Source organism: Rhinoderma darwinii, chromosome 1, assembly GCF_050947455.1.
Source record: "Rhinoderma darwinii isolate aRhiDar2 chromosome 1, aRhiDar2.hap1, whole genome shotgun sequence".
Lineage (NCBI taxonomy): Eukaryota > Metazoa > Chordata > Amphibia > Anura > Rhinodermatidae > Rhinoderma > Rhinoderma darwinii.
In genome coordinates this window covers 445318984-445337901 of record NC_134687.1, presented here as the reverse complement: position 1 = coordinate 445337901, position 18918 = coordinate 445318984, and the positions used below count along the sequence as shown (strand labels likewise).

General features: G+C 43.8%; 1 protein-coding gene across 3 annotated transcripts in view; it reads left to right on the top strand.

Annotated features, from left to right (window-relative positions):
• The window catches only part of CIT (citron rho-interacting serine/threonine kinase), a 123191-nt gene that overhangs the window by 102421 nt on the left and 1852 nt on the right, over nt 1-18918 (top strand). For all 3 annotated transcript variants that reach the window (XM_075831126.1, XM_075831117.1, XM_075831132.1), the window contains 10 exons: nt 181-261; nt 465-600; nt 7428-7567; nt 13459-13551; nt 13633-13741; nt 15856-15984; nt 16092-16172; nt 16381-16459; nt 16948-17127; nt 17965-18265. In XM_075831126.1, coding sequence (XP_075687241.1) covers nt 181-261; nt 465-600; nt 7428-7567; nt 13459-13551; nt 13633-13741; nt 15856-15984; nt 16092-16172; nt 16381-16459; nt 16948-17127; nt 17965-18265 — 1329 coding nt within the window. The remainder of the gene's footprint in view (nt 1-180; nt 262-464; nt 601-7427; nt 7568-13458; nt 13552-13632; nt 13742-15855; nt 15985-16091; nt 16173-16380; nt 16460-16947; nt 17128-17964; nt 18266-18918) is intronic.

The following is an 18918-nucleotide window of genomic DNA, read 5'->3' as shown; positions in this document are numbered from 1 at the left end:
CAGTGTCACTTTGTGTCCTACCCTATTGGTGAAATATCAATGTATGAGTAGCATGGAAGTAATTTTTTCTTCAAATCTCATTCCTGAATGATATTAGTTGCATTACACAGGCACAGTATATATGTAAACTTGGATTGCAGCATTCTGAGGACTTCAGTCATTTTCTTTTCCTTATCGCAGAAATTGCTTGGAAATTCCCTTTTGAAACTGGAAGGGGAAGACCGGCTGGACATAAACTGCACTATACCTCTAACAGAGCAGGTAGGCATGGATACAAAATAATCCCCAATACATTACACGAGTCATAGAACGCATCAAATGGCAGGAAAATCCATAAATATTATACCCTTTTGTATTGTCTTTTATATACTGTATATATCTGTGTGTTTGAAAGTAAAAGTACATCCAACTTGCTGCAGAGTGCATTATTCATTATTATGCATTATTTTTTTTTTTGTGTGCAGATTGTTCTGGTCGGTGCCGAAGAGGGCCTGTATGCTCTGAATGTGTTAAAGAATTCTCTCACTCACATTCCCGGTGTCGGGGCCGTGTTTCAAGTTCATATTGTGAAAGAGCTGGAGAAACTCCTACTTATAGCAGGTAGAAACACACAAAGCACTGAAACTCCTCAACATTGGTCAACAAATATTAGTGTTTTTACTGTGCTATTTATAAAAATAGAATGATCACCGTCAAAAGTTTAAAGAAGAACACTGGGAAGTGTAATATTTAAAGTCTCTTTTGTAAATATGAAGTATTTGTTTTAATACATTAATCTAGGGTTGCACGATGCATCGAAATATCTATACGATTTCGATGCTGTGCACCCTCAAACGGTTCAATATCATGAATTAATGTATTTCGAAACTAAGCTGTGCGGGTGCAAGTGTAAAGATAAGGCCACATGTAGTGGCACTAACCCTCGCGCCGGCACAATGTTCGCCGCGGCTGTCAAATAGCCTGGTAATGGCCGCTCATTGTTGCGAGTAAAATGGCCCTTTACTGCAAAATCGTGCGGCCATGAATTAATACACTTTAGGGCAGCACAATTTTGTGGGTAAAGGGCCGTTTTACCTGCAACAGAGAGCGGCCATTGAATGGCTATTTGACAGCCAAGGCTAATATGGGGCCGGCACGGTTGTTGGTCACATCGTGGCTGGTCAGTGGCGCTCCATGTGGCCTTACCCTTATACATAAATGTAGTGACTACCATGATGTGTGGCAGCAAGACATAGAACATGGCGCACGCACTGCAAAGCAACCCCATGTTCTCTGTCTTTAGTGTCGGTAGCGCCGCTCATTAGTGCAGCGGTGGCCGCATCACATCATGTTGATCACAGGTGTATTAGTTGTAATACACAGCCGCAGGCCAACTCTAACCTCTGATCTCTGCTGTTATCCCCTTGAATGCAGCGATCAAAGCTGACCACAGCATTCAAGGGGAAAATTAGAAAGGGGGACCACCCCCTTTTGATCACGTCACGGGGAATCCCTGTGACGCGATTGTGGGACATACCTTATATGAACAGACAGCCAGGGTCCATTGAAGGACATGGGCAAGGGTATGCCCTAACAACTGCCTGTGTGCTATCAGTACACAGGCTAATGTACTGGCATATAGATATATGCCAGTACATTAAAGTTTGAAAGTAGAAAAGTAAAATTAATAAAAATAAAGTAATGTTAAATTTAAAAAAATCTGTAAAAAAACAAAACGTACACAAGGCACATTTTTTGCAATACATAAACGTTATTAAAATAATAAGAGAAACTGCTTTCTTTCACTTATTACTGTGAGGCGCATGGTGTTATGAATTTTGAACCTCCATGTGCCTCACATTAATAGTAATTATTGACCAATTCACTTCAATTGTTTATTTACTGGAAGGTGTCCGGGCCGTAGAAGTGTACTGCAAAAGAAAGGACATGTCCTATCTTTTGCTTTTTATGGTCCGTGCTTCCATACTTTGTATGGGAGAACAGGCTGAAAATGAGGGCAGCTGCCGACCGTTCTCATCAATCGTGTCCCGTAATTATGGGCACGGCTGTGTGCATGGCCTCTTAGGAGTGGTGTCTATGGAGCACTGCAGACATTAGTCTTGTTACTTCACATAAGGCCTCATTCACACGACGTATGAATAAGTATTTCAAGCCCGTGTGCTGTCCGTTAAAACAACTGACAGCACACTGACCAATGCAATTCAGTGGGGCTATTCACACATCTGTGTATTTCCACGGTGCGTGTGTCCGTTGTGTGAAACTCACTGCATGTCCGTCCTATTCTGATCGATTTTTGTGGATCAGACTCGCCCACTGAAGTCTATGGGTGCGTGAATGTCCGCACACGGTCGACATCCCTATGTTGTCCGTTTTTCACGGATCAGTTGCTAAAGAAATGCAGAGAAAAAGTAAAATCAAGTGCTGGCAGAAAAGGACAGACGAGAAAAACAGATGATACACGGAAACCACACTGACGCAACACGGACAGTTATATGCATGAACAATGTCCCGTGTGAATAAGACCTAAGGGTAATGTATTAACAAGTATGGTTTTCTGTGTTTTTTTTTTTCTGTATTGTAAAACGTAAGCTAAGGGGAACTGACAACACAAAATTGTGTCGCTCAAGGCTGTAGTTGTCGGTGTGTTTTTAGTATCCCCTATGAGGCAAAGTCTCACGCACTTTGACTGGAAATGTATGTGATAGCTGCACATCACATGTGGCCTCTTCCCTCATGTTAGAAATTGACTGCTTCTTTCATGCAACTGCTACTCCTGTAGGGGTTGTCACCAATTTTTTCAGATTCCCAGAAGGACAAATCTTCCTGGTTATTTTGATATTTTGCTTGCACCTTTATCACTGCATTTCTTGTCAGATTAGTTAACCAGGTGACCATCCCTATAGGCATACCTCCCAACTTTTGAATTTGGAAAAGATGGACATTTTAAGCCATGCCCCCTAACCATGCCCAATATCCGGCATAAACACATCAAATCACGGCGAGATCCTTCTGCAAATAACGCACGCACATTCTCACCGCGGATCTCTGGACTGTCTGGATATTACAGATATTATGGATCCGGTTATGTCATCTTTATGTTACTTTTCCTATCTTGGGTATAACATTTGCTCATCACGGCGGCAGCAGCTGCAGGACAAACCAAAAGGCTGAGAACAATGAAAGTCAAGAGGGAGACCCTGTGGTGGATGACTTTTCAATTGACAGGTAGCAGAGTTACATGATGGGGATTTTTTTTTCCAGTTGTGTAACTCTGCTACCGGTCAATGGAAAAATCATCCACCAGAGTCCCCTGTGGATCGCTCCACACACAGCTCTCCTGTAGATTGCGCCACACACAGCCCCCCTGTAGCTAGCTCCACACACAGCCCCCCTGTAGATGGCTCCACACACAGCCCCCCTGTAGATAGCTCCACACACAGCCCCCTGTAGATAGCTCCACACACAGCCCCCCTGTAGATAGCTCCACACACAGCCCCCCTGTAGATAGCTCCACACACAGCCCCCCTGTAGATAGCTCCACACACAGCCCCCCTTTAGATAGCTCCACACACAGCCCCCTGTAGATAGCTCCACACACAGCCCCCCTGAAGATAGCTCCACACACTGCCCCCCTGTAGATAGCGCCACACACAGCCCCCTATAGATAGTTCCACACACAGCCCCCTGTGCTATCTAGCTCCAGATACAGACCCCCTGTACATAGCTCTACACACAGCCCCCCTGTACATAGTCAGATACAGCCCCCCTGTAGATAGCTCCAGATACAGCCCCCCTGTAGATAGCTCCAGATACAGCCCCCCTGTAGATAGCTCCAGATACAGCCCCCCTGTAGATAGCTCCAGATACAGCCCCCCTGTAGATAGCTCCAGATACAGCCCCCCTGTAGATAGCTCCAGATACAGCCCCCCTGTAGATAGCTCCAGATACAGCCCCCTGTAGATAGCGCCAGATACAGCCCCCTGTACATAGCGCCAGATACAGCCCCCTGTACATAGCGCCAGATACAGCCCCCTGTACATAGCGCCAGATACAGCCCCCTGTACATAGCTCCACACACAGCCCCCTGTAGATAGCTGCAGATACAGCCCCCCTGTACATAGTGCCACACACAGCCCCCTGTAGATAGTTCCAGATACAGCCCCCCTGTAGATAGCTCCAGATACAGCCCCCCTGTAGATAGCTCCAGATACAGCCCCCCTGTAGATAGCTCCAGATACAGCCCCCCTGTAGATAGCTCCAGATACAGCCCCCCTGTAGATAGCTCCAGATACAGCCCCCCTGTAGATAGCTCCAGATACAGCCCCCTGTAGATAGCTGCAGATACAGCCCCCTATAGATAGTTCCACACACAGCCCCTGTAGATAGTTCCACACACAGCCCCCTGTGCTATCTAGCTCCAGATACAGACCCCCTGTACATAGCTCTACACACAGCCCCCCTGTACATAGTCAGATACAGCCCCCCTGTAGATAGCTCCAGATACAGCCCCCCTGTAGATAGCTCCAGATACAACGCCCCTGTAGATAGCTCCAGATACAGACCCCCTGTACATAGCTCTACACACAGCCCCCCTGTAGATAGCTCCAGATACAGCCCCCCTGTAGATAGCTCCAGATACAGCCCCCCTGTAGATAGCTCCAGATACAGCCCCCCTGTAGATAGCTCCAGATACAGCCCCCCTGTAGATAGCTCCAGATACAGCCCCCCTGTAGATAGCTCCAGATACAGCCCCCCTGTAGATAGCTCCAGATACAGCCCCCCTGTAGATAGCTCCAGATACAGCCCCCCTGTAGATAGCTCCAGATACAGCCCCCCTGTAGATAGCTCCAGATACAGCCCCCCTGTAGATAGCTCCAGATACAGCCCCCCTGTAGATAGCGCCAGATACAGCCCCCTGTAGATAGCGCCAGATACAGCCCCCTGTAGATAGCGCCAGATACAGCCCCCTGTAGATAGCGCCAGATACAGCCCCCTGTAGATAGCGCCAGATACAGCCCCCTTTACATAGCGCCAGATACAGCCCCCTTTACATAGCGCCAGATACAGCCCCCTGTACATAGCGCCAGATACAGCCCCCTGTACATAGCGCCAGATACAGCCCCCCCTGTAGATAGCTGCAGACACAGCCCCCTGTACATAACTCCACACACAGCCCCCTGTAGATGGCACCAGACAAAGTCCCCCTGTAGATGGCACCAGACAAAGTCCCCCTGTAGATAGCGCCAGATACAGCACCCTGTAGATAGCGCCACACACAGCCCCCCTGTAGATAGCTCCACACACAGCCCCCTGTAGATAGCTCCACACACAGCCCCCCTGTAGATAGCTCCACACACAGCCCCCCTGTAGATAGCTCCACACACAGCCCCCCTGTAGATAGCTCCACACACAGCCCCCCTGTAGATAGCTCCACACACAGCCCCCCTGTAGATAGCTCCACACACAGCCCCCCTGAAGATAGCTCCACACACTGCCCCCCTGTAGATAGCGCCACACACAGCCCCCTATAGATAGTTCCACACACAGCCCCCTGTGCTATCTAGCTCCAGATACAGCCCCCATGTACATAGCTCTACACACAGCCCCCCTGTACATAGTCAGATACAGCCCCCTGTAGATAGCTCCAGATACAGCCCCCCTGTAGATAGCTCCAGATACAGCCCCCTGTACATAGTGCCACAAACAGCCCCCCTGTAGATAGCTCCAGACACAGCCCCCTGTACATAGCGCCAGATACAGCCCCCCTGTAGATAGCTTCAGACACAGCCCCCTTTTACATAACTCCACACACAGCCCCCTGTAGATAGCACCAGACACAGTCCCCCTGTAGATAGCACCAGACACAGTCCCCCTGTAGATGGCACCAGACACAGTCCCCCTGTAGATGGCACCAGACACAGTCCCCCTGTAGATGGCACCAGACACAGTCCCCCTGTAGATGGCGCCAGATACAGCACCCTGTAGATGGCGCCAGATACAGCACCCTGTAGATAGCTCCACACACAGTCCCCCTGTAGATGGCTCCAGATACAGCCCCCCTGTACATAGTGCCACACACAGCCCCCCTGTAGATGGCTCCAGACACAGCCCCCCATGTACATAGCGCCAGATACAGCTCCCTGTAGACAGCTCCAGATACAGCTCCACACACAGCCCCCCTGTAGATAGCGCCAGATACAGCCCCCCTGTAAATAGCTCCAGATACAGCCCCCCTGTAGATAGCGCCACACACAGCCCCCTGTAGATAGCGTCAGATACAGCCCCCCTGTACATAGCGGCAGATACGGCCCCCCTGTAGGTAGCGGCAGATACGGCCCCCCTGTAGGTAGCGCCAGATACAGCCCCCCTGTAGGTAGCGCAACACACAGCCCCTTATACTTTGTGCGGAGAGCGGTAGAGGTAGCTGGCCCTACTGCTGCCACTCTCTGCTCTGCTTTCAGTCACTGTCAGAAGAAGGCAGGAGTCTTGCAGCGGCGTTCTCAATAGTGTCGATGCCGGCCCGGAAGTAGACCAGTCCAGTCACCTGACCGGTGAGGTGACTACACTGGTCCACTTTCGGGCCGGCATCGATCCCAGTGAGAACACCGCCGCAGGACTCCTGCCTTCTTCTGATCGCTGCTGCAGTCAGCAGCGATCAGCTGTTTTGATGCAGCGCCCAGCGGGACATTTTGAAGACCGGGTGGGACAGCGGTGAGAAACCGGGACTGTCCCGCCGGGAATCGGGACGGTTGGGAGGTATGCCTATAGGAGCTGCAATGATTGCCGTTTCCTGTTGTCACTTCGAAAACATGGACAAACTAAAATGGCTGAACAGAATTTTAACAAACACGAGGGACAAGAACCACTTAGAGTTATATATATTTTATTTTATTTTTTGTGATTTTAGGTAAAAATGAACTTTAAGTATTACTCATGAGTTGTGTTTGATTTTTAAAACGGCATCTTCCTTTAAACAACTTCTCAATTGTCTTTTTAACACATAGTTACCTAATAAAGGTTAGTAGAATTAAAGAACCACGTCTAACAAAAAAAAAACTAATTGACTCAACCACACAAAAGTTCTACATTAGGAAACAGGGGGTTAAATAGGCAATGAATGGGCCTCTTTTTTTCCATTCCCATTTTAGTGGGCATTAAACAGTGGCACACTGAACTTTACCAACTTGGTTGGATTAAATAGTATTTAAGGCAATGAAGATGGTGACCATTGGATGTCTAGAAAATAGGTGACATTGCATCTGTAAATGTTATTAGAGCAGTTGGTAGATCTGTGATGGGAGATGATTCGGTGCAGTGGCAGATTGAGGCATCACCCACTTCCATTACGTATTCCATGCTATATTAAATAGCAATCTGTGTGTATATAATATATATAACATCTCGAGTGTTATTATATATCTTTGTAGGAGAAGAGCGTGCGTTGTGCTTGATTGATGTGAAGAAAGTGAAGCAGTCCCTGGCCCAGGCACATCTACCAGCACAGCCAGAGATATCTCTCTCAGTGTTTGAGGCTGTTAAAGGTTGTCATCTATTTGCAGCTGGCAAGGTAAGTTATTATTTTATGGGCAGCAGATTTTATATATGTGTTTCCATAACTTATCTTGTAATCCTAGGTGTTCAACTTTGACATTACTAAGTCTTTAGTCACTAGACTCAATTATGTATTGTCAGACTCACACGAGTCTTTATGGATTTAGATGAGGGAGAAGGCAAAACAAAAATTGTCTGGACATTGTTAATTTGATGTAAAGTTTTTGGGAATGTTTTCTTTTTATTTGTTTTTGTATTAATCAAGTATTTGCAGAACCTGATAAAAGTGAGATTCTCAAAGTATTCTGGATTATCAGATGAGTGTGGAGAAGTGTATAACATTTGGTTTTATTTTAGAGGATGAAGACGCCACCCCTTTGAGATGTTCTATCTATATGTGACATGGGTTTTTAATGTAAATTTGTAATAAAGAGATTTTATTATACAGTATGTACAAGCCGGGATACGAGGCACCAGGTAAATTACCCAGAAACCACTCTCACCTTCTTGTTCATCTCAAGGAGCGGAGCTGGAGGTGCTCGCTGAGGCTTGTAACCTGGCAGAAGGTAAGACGGCCGACATTTACACTGACTCTGGGTACGCTTTTGGCATCGCCCACAATTATGGGCCCATTGGTAGTAGGAACTTTATTGGATCATCGGGTAAGCCAATTGAGAGAGCGAGAGAAGACAGAACTGACAACAAGGGTATGTGCGGCCAGTTATCAGTAAATTGGCTTGTCCCTGGATACAATAATGCCACCACTAGGTTTGTAGCAGCCGGCGTGATGTGCGCACGGCATGACATAGGTAAAACAGCAAAGGTACCTGTGAAGCCCGGCCAGATTACCCGTCCCAGCGACTGCAGAACATACAACTACCCGCGGTAGAAGTGTATGACAAAGTGCTCATGTGTGTAGACCTGTTCTCAGGGGGGGCCTGAAGCCCGGCCGGTATCTTCCCCATTGCAGACATTGTGTGTAAGTGACGAGGGAACAATGTTATCCCAAGTATTGAACTGGTGTTTGTACAATGATAAGATGTCAGCAGTTCTCTAGACATTGTCCCAAGGTTAGTTTGTTTAATAATTGTATTTAAGAAGTGTTGTGGGAATATTAAATACTGAGGTTAAGTTTTATGTAAAGTTCTGGACCAGCCTTAGCATTGGACTATTAGAGTCATGCGTCAGATAAAAGGTACAGAAGTGGAATATTCCCATTAGAAAACATTTTTATTTGTTTATTTTTTATTTTTGTTGTGAAAGGGAAATTTTAGAGCAGAGAATTCTGTGCAGTGTATATGTGTATGTATAGATATGTATATAAAGAAGAAGAATCAGTTTGTAAGTTTTAGTTACTGACCAGTGTGAACGTTTGATGTAAAGATGCTATTTGTTAATGTTTTTCTTCAAATTAATTATTTGGGTAAGATCTAATTGGTATGTCCCAGGTTTTACAGCTGTCGCTGCTAAATTCTGTTAGAGCTGTTTGATTTGCCTACAGAACAGTCCTGGCAGACCGGTGCCAACCTTATCATACCCGCCTCCTACGAAGAGAACCGACCTTGAGAGGCCTTCCCAGGTAGAACGAACCAGATTAGAGTAAGAAAAATAGGTTTAAGACGCTTGTCAGATAAACATGTGGAATCTGTGTATGTTTCTGTGAGGTGGAGATGTTCCAGGCAATCAGCTGAGATCAAGGTACAAATCCTGCTGAAAGGGTATCACCAAGTGCAAATGAAATGTACCCAGTAAGTTACACATCTTCTAGGTGCCCTGTCCATTGTAACAGAGAAGTTTTTCCTTATATAAAGGTGTTTGATGTCATTTAGGGGCCTGACATTATTGTATGTACTTAGAACAACGTTTATAATGTATGCGGATGATGTTATCACCAGATTAGTATTTATTTTAACAATTGACAAGAGTTGGGGGTCCCCAGCAAGTGCCAGTAAATATGAACAATAAGACTTTTAACACGATGAACTCCATCACTGAGATGCGGCAGGCACAGCCTGAGCCAGTACAACGCGTTTATCATGAACTGACGGCAGTGTCACAATTCTAAGCGGCCACCCAGACAAGTAACTTGCCAGAGGAAGAGTACAGATGCGGAGGGTTTGATAGTCACAATACAACTCCACTAATCCGCCTACATGGGATCTCACCCCAGGCTCACAACATGAGGTGCTATGTACAGCCTGATGACGTAAACCAAAGGAGACGGTGTCGGACAGATGAGAAGGACCAAACCAAGTCCTGATGACATCAGCAAAGTAAAGACCAAAGACCTGAGTGAATCCGACAGCAGGATCAAGTGTTTTGATAAGTGACCAGGAGGGGGTAATAATAACTCCCCCACTGGACACCAACGTAGTCTGACTCCACAATTGTGTGGGTTACCCTGAGGGTGACAGTCAGTGAAGAGCAGAAGACAGGAGAAGAAGAAGACGATGGTGTACAGGACTGGCAATGAACTGATGGGACCCGAGACCTGAGGGTGATAGCATGAGATTGGTGATAGCATTATGTTATTAGCTGAGGCCCTATTGTTTATAATGTCTGAGGTTTATAATTATAATGTGTGTAAATATGCCGCGGTGCTGCAAATTACAATCTGAGGAGTTTTATGTGAAGGTGTGAGGTGAAGGTCACTGTGCTGCCCATGACCTGTCATGTCTGCAGGGGTAAAGTCCCATTAGGACAGTAAGTGACAGTGCGACAATTATTACTGTTAATAAAAATGTAGACTGGATTAATATATATATATTACAACCAGCAGTGGTTTGTAGATTATATCAAGACAACCATCCTGTATCCAGAGGAGAATAGGGAAAGTTAGGACCACTCCGACACCTTAGAAGTCCAGGTACAAAGGGGGGTTACTCATCAGGAGTAGCTCGTCTCAAGCTGGTGAAGAAATCCAAAACCCCTACCCGCCTGGTTCGAGTGGTCAGTGGTAGGTTGCTAGGCAAGACTCAGGGATAGAATAATATTTTTAGGGGGGACTGTCAGGGATCATTACTATGTATATTGTCTGAAAAATATTATCCTCACACATATGTATATACATTTCAGTTCTTTGTGTAATATACTGATATATATAACAAGTTCTTTGTTCATGTCGGACACACCTATGGAAGACACCGCCCCCTGGAATGCAAAGAGGAGTGTGCAGAAGAATGTATAGCAAAAGTTACAGCAGAAGAGCCAATGGAATTCAAGCAAGTCACACATCTATAGGGAGGGGCATGTGTCTTCTCTGTGTGTGTTTCTTTGTTCTGAATAAAGTTCAGTTGCTCCTGGCTGACATTGAAGCTGTACCTCAGACATTTGTGTGATGTACTTCTCTCCAGGCATGCCTTCAGCTTTCAATTTACAGAGGTGGTTATTCGGTGTGAAATACGGACCTGACAGTATGAGATGCCCTGATAACAGTAACCGTGCGAGCAACGTTGTACCCACTGAAATAAGAGCGTGCATGATGTATGTAAAACAGCATTTTTCTCTCTGCTTACCTGAAGATTGGGAGTTCAGTGGGTGCGATAGCAGCTACTAGCTTAGGCCTCATACACATGACCGTAAGGGCTTTTACTGTCCGCAAATACGTATCTGACAGCTTTGGAAACACATCCGTAACCATCCGCAATTGCGGAAGCGACCATAGGATTCTATGTGCGAGTCTGTGCCGCAATAGGACATGTTCTATATTTCGCGCATCATTCCTACGGCAGGGACATACATCTGTAAACATACGGAAAGGTGGCTATGGTCAATAGAAATGAATGGGTCATTACGGATGAAAACTACGGTCTTGTGCATGGGGCATTAGGGTATGTTCACACGTAGTGAGCAAAAACATCTGAAAATACGGAGCTGTTTTCAGGCAAAAACAGCTCCTGATTTTCAGACATTTTTTTTTAACAACTCGCGTTTTTCGAGGTGTTTTTTTTACGGCCGTTTTTGGAGCTGTTTTTCAATGGAGTCAATGAAAAACGCCTCCAAAAACATCCCAAGAAGTGTCCTGCATTTCTTTTGACGAGCCGTCATTTTACGCGCCATATTTTGACAGCGACGCGTAAAATAAAGGCTCGTGGGAACAGAACATCGTAATTCCCATTGCAATGGGCAGATGTTTGTAGGCGTATTACAAGCGTTTTTTTCAGGCGTAATTCGAGGCGTAAAACGCCTGAATTACGTCTGAAAACACTGCGTGTGAACATACCCACTCTGTTAATTTAAAAGGATCTGTCTGATAAGGGTAGCTATGATAATGTTTGGTTTACATTTCTTTTATTTTTTTCAATATATTTGCACACTTAGTTTTCAAAATATTTTTATTGTGATTTTCACAAATTTGGCAGTTTAACAAAAAACATCAAAGCGATAAGATAAATGTTGCATTATCTAAGAGCGATGTAGTAGCAGAATTCACATCAGGTCTTGTGTACATATTCCATTAGTACATATTTGTGTCCACAGAATCATTAAATCATTAGGCATCAAAGGCTTCGTTCACATCTGCGCCAGGGCTGCGTTCCGGCGCAATGGAGCCCTGACTGACACAAACGGAAACCATAGGTTTCTGTTTCCATCACCATTGATTTCAATGGTGACGGATCCGGTTCTAATGGTTTCCGTTTGTCTCAGTTGTGCGAGGGTTCCGTCGTTTTGACGGAATCAATACCATAGTTGACTATCTTCATTCTCATTTCTAAATATCTGGCAGATGGTAGGTATCTATGAACTTGTTCTATTGCCGATAGCATTGTCTGGTAAGTCAGAGTCAAGTCATCCAATATCCATTTGGAAAGAGAAACGTCTGCTTTTCTACGTGAGCTGCTACATGGTGCTTCCATGAAGTGCCTTTGAGTCCATAATACGGCCCCTTAAGGACTAGATGTACTTCCCTACAGGGTCACATAGTTCTAAGGGTATGTTCACACGCTAAAGTAAAACGGCTGTAAAATACGGAGCTTTTTTCTAGGGAAAACAGCCTCTGATTTTCAGCGTTTTTTAAAGCATCAAACATTTTTTTTTTACGGCTGTTTTTGAAGCTGTTTTTCTATTGACACTGAAAAACGGCTCAAGGAGTGACATGCACTTCTTTTTCCCAGAGCGTTTTTTTACACGGCCGCGTAAAAAAAAAAGCCCTTTCGGAACGAAACACCGTTTTTGCCATTGAAATCAATGGGCAGATGTATGGAGGCGTTCAGCTTCCGTATTTTCAACCATTTTTCGAGGCATTTACGCCCCGAGTAACGTCTGAAAATAAGCCATGTGAACATACCCTAAGACTGGAGGAATTAGCATTTTCATTAGTGAAGGCCAGTAGAACATTTGTACTTTATTACAATTTAGGGTATATTCAAATGGGGAGGTATGGTGCAGCAGAGAGCAGCACCAGTACAGCAGCAAAACAAAGTGTAAATACATACGTTTTTTTGCCACGGTTTTACCACCACGTATTTGGGTTTCTTTTAAATCGTGACTAAGGCTTTGTTTACACCTGCGTCGGTGTGTTCCGTTCTGCTCCTGCGTCAGAGGAGCAGAACAAGGGAATAACGGAAGCAACAGTTCCGTTGCACAACGGACACAGCCGGCGGCCCGACGGAACCCATTGACTTTAATGGGTTCTGTCGGGGTGTCCGTGATTTTGCCGGAGACAATAGCGCATTATGCTGCGCTATTGTCTCTGGTAATCTCGGCCACATCTGCGATGGAGGCCCCTAACTAAGCCTCCAACGCAGATGTGAACAAGGCCTTAGTCTGCATTTACTTACCTCGGTAATGACTGGCCCTCTACTAAATGTAATATATGGACTGCTCAGTAACAAATGTGGACAGAGTTTTATAATTGCAATTAATCCTTTAAGATATTTTTTGAATAATCTTCTGTTGTTTCTCTAGATTGAGAATGGATTATGCATTTGCGCTGCCATGCTAAATAAAGTTGTGATATTGCGATATAATGAAAGCCTCAGCAAATTTTGCATTAGAAAGGTATGTGTCCCTTTTCTGATGTTCTCTCCTTAAACAGTGGTTAACATTTCTTGCCTAAACTTTAGAATTATATATTTATAGGAAATTGAGACATCGGAGCCCTGCAGTTGTATCTATTTTACTGGCTACAGCATCATTATCGGAACCAACAAATTTTATGAGATTGAGATGAAGCAATACACTCTGGAGGGTGAGAAATTATATGGAGACCAATTCACAGATTTAAATTTGATGTAAAAATTAACAAAGTGATTTTACCATGGGGGAACCACCCTCCTCCCATTCCCTCCTCAAGGAATCTTAGGGTAGGGACTATAATCTGTCTCAGGCTGTGTTCACACTACATTATTTGTGGACGATCAGAGATACTCCTGGCATGCACGCTGGACAAATCCGTAGACCTCTAGACCCCACCGATACTAAAAGAGTGTCTTTTTGCCACCCACCGGGAAGGTATATGTCGGAGTACCTTCTGCACTTTCCTATAGAGTTGGCCACTGCAAAAAAAACATACCACGAGGTATATATTTTTTTTAACATAGGTGCCTATGGTTGATGTTCGCCACTGCAATAACGTGATGTGAACAGAGCCTTAGGGGGGCTGTTTTGCCAAGCATTCCTGAGCTTGTTGAAAGGTTTGCCATTCCTACTGTATAAGTGCCAGATTTTGCAGCTGCTAAGTCTCAGAATAAAGTAGCGTAGTTGCCATCAATCTGTTCGGTCTGTTTCTAGGTTATATTTTTCCAGTGGTGTTTATAGAACAAAAGTTGAACTGTGATTTGTTGCTGGTTGCTAGATGTATGAGGCTGATGAATATATGGGAACAGACTTATCAGAATGTCAAATGAGAAACTTATAAGTGGGTGACTCAGAATAACATCTTATCTAAAACCTCAAACCTAGAAATTGTGGTGAGATATTTTAGGATACATATGCAGAATCTTGTGTTTTAACCATGGTTGAATTAATCATTTAAAGTGTAGCTAAACGTTTGACAAACTTCTGACATGTCATAGAGACATGTCAGAAATTTGGATTGGTGGGGGTACGAGCACTGAGACCCCCACCAATCGCTAGAACGAAGCAGCTGAACCCCTTGTGTGAGCGCACAGCTGCTTCGTGTCTGTTTGGCTTTTTCCGGAAAGCCGATGTATCGGTGTACCAGCTCATAGACTTTCTATTGAGTCCGTACACAGATACATTTATTTCCGGAAAAATCAGAACAGACACGAAGTGGCACAGCGCTCACACGAGGGGTTCAACTGCTTAGTTCTAGCGATCCCCGTGCTCGGACCCCCACCAATCCAAACTTCTGACATGTCATAGTGAAACATTTAGCTACACTTTGAAGACTTTTGATGCCAGGACAATTTTCACACATTGGGCAAAGACCAATATAACCTGAATTATAAAATATAAAAATCATAATATACCCCCTACCCATACATTTTCTGAAAGTAGACACCCGGCACCATGTGAAAATGCTTCCCAGCACTTTATAATTGTTGGCGCCTTCATGCAATTTTGCATTAAAGCATAGCGTTTCGTAAAAGTAGCTATAAATCCATGCTTGTGGCTAAAAATGTGACCCACGCAGAACCTAAGAACAAAACCTCCTAAAAATAAAAGTTTAATATGTGCAACGTTCATACATGCTACCTGTGCCTACGGAGTCAGTAAATGGTCTAAATAGTTGCGAGGGTTGAGTAAATATGTAACGGCTCATATTCTCACCCCTGTAGTAGTCATGTGACAGAGAGCACTTCTCTCTCATTGGTAACAGGGGTGATAACATGAAGAAGGATTCCTCTATCACTGTGGGTTGTACAGGGGGAGAGATGGCAGTAACAGACAAATGAGTGCTGCACCGAGAATCTTCATATATGGAGTCTGGTATCATTTCAAAGCTACAATTCTGGCCTTTAACACAATACCAAGTTGTGATCTCTAGTCCTTACATTCTATTATATTTAGGTCATGACGTACTTGACAGTGAAAGTTAACTTCTATTCATCCAATTGAAGAACACTATAGTTAGCCTCTCGGTAGCCTGAACTGGCTGCTTACAGGGAATATTAGATTCCATTCAACTAGATGGATAGACTTTACGTTTAGTGTTCCTTTAACTTTGTTTATCTCCAGTAATGCTCCCCTATGATATTCAATAACTTACATGAAGTGTATCTAATGGTTTTATGTCAAAATCAACTGGCCTACTAAATATACCATGGACTGTAAAGATGGAAAACCTTTAGGAACAATAGCACAAATGTAAAGAATAATATACTATTTGTTTTTTTCTAGAATTCCTGGATAAAAATGACCATTCCTTGGCCTCTGCCGTGTTTGCCTCCTCATCCAATAGTTTCCCCATTGCTATAATGCAGGTGAACAGCACAGGACAGAGGGAAGAGTACCTACTCTGTTTCCATGGTAACAGCCCCGTTTTAATAGTTTTATTCTCTTTAATCATTTTGTCTTTTCAATGCCGTTAGTATTCTAGAATGGAGTAAATACTGTCTATTCATTTTCTCTTCTAGAGTTTGGTGTGTTTGTTGACTCGTATGGAAGACGGAGTCGAACGGATGATCTAAAATGGAGTCGGCTGCCTCTTGCTTTTGGTAGGTGTATTTGTAACGTGTTCACAGCCTTTGTTGTAAGCCGGTAAACATCAAATCGCTGCATAATTCATCCTAAGAATTAGTACTTGGGTAGGACTCCCTTACTAGGCTTCCTTTACAATTTCTCATACATAGACGGTGTCTGTATATGAGAGCCTGTACGTTTTACAGCAGATATATTAAAGCATTGTTTTTTTTAATCTTTTAGCATACCGAGAACCTTACTTGTTTGTGACTCATTTCAACTCCTTGGAAGTTATTGAGATTCAGGGACGAGCAGCTCTTGGGTAAGTCTTTCCTTTGAAGTGAATTTGTCATCAGAATATGACCTTTTTTATGTTAAACATAGACAGCAGGATACCATGACAGGTAAGACATATATTTTTATATATATATATATATATATATAATCTCAGGATCCACCATTGACAATAGGTGATGGACAGAGCTCCCCTCCCTGCACAGGTCGCTGCCTAGAACACTCTCCTATAGAAGTCAATGAACATCTCCAGTCTGAAGGCTCCTATGGTCCATGTGGCTGTTGTAGAGCATATCTCTAAATGCTGTTAACAGCAGCTCAGCCAAGATGGCCGACCCCAAAATTTTGTACAGGAAAAAATTATTAAAAAATGTTCAATAAGAAAATAAAAATGGACTAGAAAAAAAATTATGTGTATCAGTAAAAAAATATATAGGTTGATACATTGCCTTTAACTGGTATAATAATTTCAAAACTAAAATGTAATTGTAAACGCAACACAATTTAATATTGCAGTGCTCCAGCCAGGGCTCATTTGGATATTCCAAACCCACGTTATTTGGGACCAGCCATCTCTTCTGGAGCCATTTATCTGGCATCGGTTTACCAGGACAAGCTCCGAGTGATCTGTTGTAAGGGCAATCTGGTCAAAGACAATGCAAGCGATCTTCATCGTGCACCGTCTACTACACGGAGGTGGGTTTAGTATCCTTACAACGGCAATGTACAAAGATCATATAGTTACAAAATGCAAAATAGCTCTTCTCCATAAGGAAAACTGTCTCTCTAGTGCCACCTATGGGTAACTACCCTGTAAGTCAATGTGCGACCCTTTATAGTCTCAAAACATGACTCTGGAGAATTGCCCTTAAAGAGGCTCTGTCACCACATTATAAGTGCCCTATCTCCTACATAATCTGATTGGCGCTGTAATGTAGATAACAGCAGTGGTTTTTATTTTGAAAAACGATCATTTTTGAGCAAGTTATGAGCTAGTTTAGATTTATGCTAATGAGTTTCTTAATGCACAACTGGGCGTGTTTTTACTTTTTACCAAGTGGGCGTTGTACAGAGGAGTGTATGACGCTGACCAATCAGTGACCAATCAGCGTCATACACTTCTCATTGTTCCAGCCCCGTTTCTTTCACTGCACAATCACGCTGTAACAATGAGAAGTGTATGACGCTGATTGGTCACTGATTGGTCAGCGTCATACACTTCTCTGTACAACGCCCAGTTGGTAAAAAGTAAAAACACGCCCAGTTGTCTATTAAGAAACTCATTAGCATAAATCTAAACTAGCTCATAACTTGCTAAAAAATTATCGTTTTTCAAAATAAAAACCACTGCTGTTATCTACATTACAGCGCCGATCAGATTATGTAGGAGATAGGGCACTTAGAGAGGCTCTGTCACCACATTATAAGACTCCTACCAGCTTGTTCTCTGCAAGGAGAATCAGTACCTTCCAAGAACATATATTTACATTTAGACATTGAAGTATATTTACAGTTTTCTCTTTTGTGTGCTAGTCCCAACAAGAGAGGCCCTCCTTCATACAATGATCACATAACAAAGAGAATAGCAGCCAGTCCAGTACCAGGAGAAGCTCAAGGTCTAGTACGTGAACCCAGTACACCCCATCGTTTTCGTGAAGGAAGGACAGAGATGCGCAGGGACAAGTCTCCTGGCCGACCGTTAGAAAGAGAGAAGTCTCCAGGAAGGTTATTGAGCACCAGAAGAGAAAGGTCACCTGGAAGATTATTTGAAGAAAGCACTAGAGGTCGCATACCTGCAGGAGCTATAAGAACTCCACTTTCTCAAGTCAATAAGGTATCATAAAGCACATCGCTCTGTCCTCGTTTTACAAGCCGTAATTTATGTACATAGATGGAAATGAAGGACATTTGTTGTAGGATTTCTCATATCACTTAATTGATGTTGGAAGAGAATTCTGCCTAAAAGTAAAACATCCTACAAAACTGCAGTTCAGAAGGTTGCAGGATTTTATTTATAACTTTTTTAAAAATAGGATATATATATATATATATCCTAAGTATCCTGTATCTTGGTTTACAATTCTTTATCACAATCTATTGACAGTCCAAAGGTGACTTCAGTGGAACTTGGGACTATGGGAAAATGAAGCCTTGTTGATTCATAGCAGCCAAATAGCTCTGCTTTGTCGTTACATTAAATATATTGTTTTTAGTGTCCTGTTATGAATATTGTAGGGAACACAATGGGCCAGATGAATGCATCAAAAGTGGAATAAATGTTGTGACAAGTGACATAGTCCATGTCTATCAGACAGCGAGGGTGTGGTTGGGGCGCAGCTTGTTAGTTACGCACTGAAAAAGAAGTTGCTGAGCTGCAGCGGCAGGCGCGTGGGGCAGATGTATGACCTGGCACGGAACTTCTGCAACATTCAGCAAAAGCATGTTACCAGAACATGCCAGAAAACTGGAATGTAATTGTTGGTGTAC